This window comes from Lepidochelys kempii, chromosome 8, assembly GCF_965140265.1.
Source record: "Lepidochelys kempii isolate rLepKem1 chromosome 8, rLepKem1.hap2, whole genome shotgun sequence".
Taxonomy (NCBI): Eukaryota; Metazoa; Chordata; order Testudines; family Cheloniidae; genus Lepidochelys; species Lepidochelys kempii.
The window spans coordinates 15,797,666-15,803,653 of NC_133263.1; the positions used below are offsets into that span (position 1 = coordinate 15,797,666).

The 5,988-nt window shown below is 38.3% G+C and overlaps 1 protein-coding gene across 1 annotated transcript; it reads left to right on the forward strand.

Annotated features, from left to right (window-relative positions):
- The first annotated feature begins 229 nt into the window (after positions 1–229).
- GDF9 (growth differentiation factor 9) lies at positions 230–4,065 on the forward strand. The gene is made up of 2 exons (XM_073358153.1): positions 230–674; positions 2,949–4,065. Exons 1-2 carry the CDS (start codon positions 230–232, stop codon positions 3,896–3,898), a joined length of 1,395 nt encoding a protein of 464 aa, XP_073214254.1. The 3' UTR covers positions 3,899–4,065.
- Positions 4,066–5,988: the final 1,923 nt, after the last annotated feature.

A 5,988-nucleotide genomic window follows, 5' to 3' on the forward strand; every position in this document is an offset into this window, starting at 1 on the left:
GTAAACCGTGAGAGTGGGGTGCTTGTTTCCAAAATGCCTACATGTGCAAAGATTCTAGCCTGAACTCAAATGGCCACTTGGATTCACTCTCCAGCTGTAGGTCGCTCCCTTTGGTGTAATCAGAGAGATGCTTCCTTCCCACTCACACCTGAACTATATTTAAGAGGCCAGGGTTGGTTCTTTTTCTCTTCTGGTATATAACCTGTCATGGGGAGAGGGTTTTTCTGCTATGACCTCCAGCATCATGGTAATTCCCTGGAGAATCTTCATCTGTTTCTATTACTTTATCAGGTTGCTTTCTTCTGTTGCTCTGTGTTCCCCCAGCTCTAGGGATGAGGTAGTGTCTGAGAGGACCCCTGAGCTGTTGCTTGCTCCTGAGGAGGAGCCCCTTGAGCTACCGCCAGTGTTGCTACTGCCACCGGGAGTGAGAAATGGCTATGCCCTCCTGCCACCCCTTCTCGAGGTGCTGTCTGACCAGAGACCTCACAGTTGGGAAAGTGAGGCCTCAAGACTCCAACCAGATTCCAGAGCCCTTAGGTATATGAAGAGGTTATATAAGATGTCTGCCACAAAAGAAGGGATCCCAAAAGCCAACAAAAGTCACCTCTATAACACTGTCTGGCTCCTCACTCCATGTGCTGAGTGCAAGCACCACCACAGGGACCAAATAAAAGGTAGGTGTTTTGGGGGAGGGGTAATTAAGATGCTTTTCCCCCTTTCCTTCAATGGGGTAGAATAAAGAAACCCCTAGTCTCTACAGAGGTATTAACTGTTAAATCTACTGAATGACTCTTCCCTTGCATTGAATGGGCTTTTCTATAATCTGCGTCTCCTTAAATGGTGTTTAGGCCAGGCTTCTCCATAATTTAGGCCTTTGAACCTACATAATACCCACATCCAAAGCTATATTGATGCTTACTCCTAGCTCATTTTAGCACAATCCAGGATGGTCATTTTAAGGTTAACTCTGATCTTTTTTGCACCCTTTGAGTAAAGTAGGAAAAAAAAACACTAAAATCTGATGGATACCTTTTGTCCTTTTACTGACTTTAAAAAATGATTGCATTTTACACAATCTGCAAGTGACATTTCTCAGTAACAATATCTTATTAATGATGTGTTGGGATCCCATTACAAGAGGATTTTTCCAAATTAGTCCACTGTTTCCCCTGTACTTTCTACCGGAGAAAAACCATTCCCTTCCCCCACTTCATGAATATCCATATTTGCAAAGCATGACTACAGATGAGTTAATTTCAGGGCTGACAAACTGATGCAGCTGGGAAGCTTCAAGGAGAAAATGATGGTATAGGGTGGGATGAAAGATGTGGTCTGATCACAAGACTGGCAACCAGCAATTCTTGACTTCTAATCCGACATATATGGCTGTGGACGCGTTATTCAACTCTGACTCAGGGGTTCTCCATACATTAAAAAAAGTCTGGCTAAAGATGTAAATCTTCACAATATATTTTAAGGCAAAGTGCTCTGTAAGATGAGATTTAATAAAAGCAATTAGATTTATTGATTATGATCTCCCACATAAACTGCAGCCAAAGTACTGTTTTAGGTACATTGCTATAAAATCCCCTGTGTAGCATGGTAATATAATGCTTAAAAGCAAAAACTAATTATGGGTGTCTCCTTTTAAGATGTCTTCTATGTTACAGTGATTTAAGTGACTAAACTTGAACTAACTCATCTCAATGTGAAGCTATGCTAAAAAGAGCAAACAATTTTAGGTTTAGTGGAATGGAGAACAGCATGAAATACTGTGAGCAGCTACACTAAATAGTAAAGCCCTCACTTAGGGAGACCAGTACTGCATATATTCTACCTCAAAAATAAAGTTGCAGAATTAGAGGTGGTTCAGAGAAGGCGAACAATGATTAGTAGCATGGAAAAATGCTCCAAATGAAACAACTTGAATTCTTCCCCTTTTACTCGTCTGCTTTCTAAGGTAAACATGATAAAAGTATTCAAAATAACAAATGGTATCGAAAAAAGCGATCAGGAGCATCTGGTCGCCCTGTTTCATAATACAAGAAAAAGGAGACAGTTGAAATTGAAAGGTAGCAAATTGAAAGCTGAACACAGGAAATACTTTTACATGCAATGCCTAACCAGACTGTAACACTCATTATCACAGGATGTGATGGAGGCCAAGAATTTAGCAAAAGTCAGAGGGACTGGATATCTATATGAATAAGAATATCCAGCTTTGTTTGTAATTAATAGGGGAAAAATGTGGAAGGGTTATAATACTTCAAAGCCAAGGGGTTAACTACAACAGGTTAGGATGACTTTCATGGAGGTAGATCTTCTCACATCTTATTTTAGGCTTTCTTGCACAATCTTCTGAAGGGTCTAGTACTGGAAACTCTCTGAATGACGGTTAGACCTATAAACCAGGGGTTTAACCCAGTAGGCAATTCCTGTCTCCCTGTGACTGACACTAAGAGGACATTGTCAACAATCTTGTTTGTATAGCTTCCTCCTCACTCCTAGTTTCTAATACCTCTTAAGCCTGCAAAGATTTTTTTTCTCTGCCATTGCTACCATATTTACCTTTCAATTCTCCTTTCCTTACGCTAACAAACACATTTTTGCCTGCCCCCCTTTTTTTATGAAGTATCACTAATGTTGATGCAACTGTGGGAACAATGTGGGAAGCCAGCAGGTCAATCCACCACTTGTTAATTTGTATAGTGGTGTATGGGTTTTTTGTTTTTGGTTTTTTTGGCAAATTGATGCATTTTCTTTAGAGTAATAAGATTTTGGAATCCTTGTGGACATTCCCTGCCAAACTATCAAATTTAAGTTCAATTGAGTTTTGGGGTCTAAATTATTTCCCCCCTTTTAATGACTTATTTCTGTTTGATTATGTACATTGTCAATTTCTATTGAAAACTGTTTAATCTCTACAGAGACTTTGTTTCCTTTTTCAGAAGACCTGCGCTCAGTGGATCTGCTTTTCAATCTGGATCGCGTTACTGCGCTGGAGCATTTACTCAAGTCTGTCTTGCTCTACTCCTTTGACAGATCAGTTTTTAGTTCTTCTGCCATTACATGCACGTGCCACTTAGCTGTTGAGGAAAATGATCCTTCTGGTAAAGTGTGCCCCAACGTACCACAGTCAATTACTTTTAATCTGCACTTCAAACTCAGAAGACACAAATGGGTTGAGATTGATGTGACCTCTTTTCTTCAGCCTCTAATTGCCTCTAACAAGAGGAGTATCCATATGGCTGTAAATTTCACTTGTCTGAGAGATGATCAACACCACAACTCTAAACACGAAAATTCCTTTAATACGGCATTGGTGCCTCCTTCTCTTCTATTGTACCTAAATGACACCAGTGAGCAAGCTTATCGTAGGTGGAACTCCCTTAGACATAGAAGGAAGAATCCAATGTGGTTCAGATGGAGAAATAATCCACTTGCAGATTCCATGGAAGAAATCGGAACAGAAAATATGCAGAATAAAAGGGCATCTCGCCACCGAAGAGATGATGTGAAAGAGAACCCATCTGCACCAACTTATAATTTGAGTGAATACTTCAAACAATTCCTGTTTCCCCAAAATGAATGTGAGCTTCACAACTTTCGACTAAGTTTTAGCCAACTAAAGTGGGACAAATGGATAATAGCACCACACAGATACAACCCTCAATATTGCAAAGGTGACTGCCCAAGGGTGGTTGGGCATCGTTATGGCTCACCTGTCCATACAATGGTACAGAACATCATATATGAGAAATTGGACTCCTCTGTTCCAAGGCCCTCTTGCATTCCTGCTGAATATAGTCCCCTGAGTGTCTTGACAATAGAGCCTGATGGTTCTATAGTCTACAAAGAATATGAAGATATGATAGCTACTAAATGTACTTGTCGGTAACATTTAAACACCACTTTACTGCTACTTATTTCAGAATATTTTCCCAATACTCTAAGCCATCTGTAGACTTGACCAACTGAATGTCGTAAGTGTAAGTAACTTCTAAACAGATATGCTAACAATTCAGCATGGAGTCTGTGGTGGGTATTTGCATAATGGCATCACTTATTTTTGTAGCCCCTTGTAACTATTTGGAAATGTGAAATTAGAAATTTAAGGAAATTAAATAAAATTTCCTTTTATATGGAGAAATAATCCATAACTGAAGTCTTGTACACTTTTATCAAAGATATAATTCTATTGTAAGCTTTATTGCTATGGATAAAAATAAGGGGAATAAACACCTGTCATGTCATGGCATTTGTGTGGTTCTTGTTCAGTCCTGCTTGCATCCAAAAGACATTTTATCCTGATATTTTTGGCAAGTGTCTGGGCACAGAAGGAGGCTTTAGTATTTCTGACTTTCTCAATCACTCAATTTTTAAATGTACTTTTAATGATTCAAACCAGTTCCCTCTCCTTAACCTTGAATTTTGTCATAGTAATCTAAGGTAAATGGACAACCTGTTGTCAAACTGCTATGGCTTTTTTAGAGGTTTGTGGTAAGTGAATATACTACTTATCTGGAGAACATTCTGATTTTTGTACCAGAAATTCTAACTACATTTCTGGGCAGTAACTAGTTAAAAAAAAAAAAATCTCATTCAATCATTTAAGAGAATTGTTTCTATAGTTCCCAGGAAAAATTACACTCCTTACTGATGGGTTATTTAAAACTAGCATTTAGTAACTCTTTTAATATTGTTGCTTTTTCTATTCTGACCAGCTATGAACAAGAAATAACTGTTCAGACTGTGAACTGACCTTTAAAAGTGAAACCATTCTTGGTGGAACCAGAAGTATGCAATCAGGCAGTAGCAAGTACAAAAAGCAAGTAGCAAGAAACAAAGCAAGTACAGTACAGAGTTTAAACTACTAAAATAAGGGGAAGATTTAAAAAAAAAAAAATTGACAAGGTGAGGAAACTCTGTGCTCGTTTCATTTAAAATAAGATGGTTAAAAGCACCATTTTTCTTCTACACAGTAAAGTTTTAAAGTTGAATTAATTCAGTGTTTAGCAGTAAACTTTGAAAAAACCATAATGTTTTGTTCAATTACGAACATTTCAGAGTTACAAAAAACCTCTATTCCGGAGGTGTTCATAACTCTGAGGTTCTACTGTATGTATTGGTATTCCTAAACCTGAATACTCTGAAATTAAAGCAATTAAGCCTGGCCTCTTTTTTTTTAAGTACAGTACATCAAATAACTTAATGTTCCCTACTCCTGTGGCTCTCCAGGGCTAAATCTCTGGTCCTGTTACTATTCTAAACATCTATTCCCATGAACTTCTGCTGTAAACATACTCTGTAATGGAAATCTGCCCCAAGAACTCTAGACAGGAGCAATTTAAACAAAATCCATTCTAAAACTTAAAATGACTTCAAATTAATCTTATGGGAAGTAGCTGCCTGTATCCCCCTTTCACCTGGCGTGGTTTTACAATGCCTTTCTAGTTCAAAGCTTGCTCCTTAATAGTAGCTGTTTAAAATGACAATCTATCAAGTATAAAGAGACCCTCTTTTTACCATAAAAATACTTCAAAATCTATGTTCTAGAATCCTGCTAACTAGTTCTTGGTGACACAGTGAGTTAGAGTAATAAACTTTCTACTGGGAGTTATGCAGTTCCAACTCTAAAGCACAAGAGGTAAATGTGTAATTTTTGTGGACATGGGAGAGACAAAAAGGTAACTATCTAGACACTATTACCAAGGCAAGACATGTTCCCTATGTGTACTTACTATAGTCATGAGCTGCTTTCTGGAAAACCAACCAACTGTTGTACGTTATTGAGAACTTAATAACATGGACCGTTCAGCTGTTGCCAACCTGAGGTTTTACAGCACTTCACAACCCATCCTCTCAAAGAAGTATTACTTAAATTTTAAACTCTTTGGGGCAGAAATGTCTTTATGTGATTTGATAGGGCCTATGACAATGCTGTCCTGGTTTGTGAGTAAGGCTCCCAGGTGCTACAGTAATACTAAT

Coding starts and splice junctions, on each gene's coding strand:
- GDF9 (XM_073358153.1), top strand. CDS start 230: ATGACCTCCAGCATCATGGTAATTCCCTGGAGAATCTTCATCTGTTTC. Junction 675..2,948: donor CCACAGGGACCAAATAAAAG/GTAGGTGTTTTG, acceptor TTCCTTTTTCAG/AAGACCTGCGCTCAGTGGAT.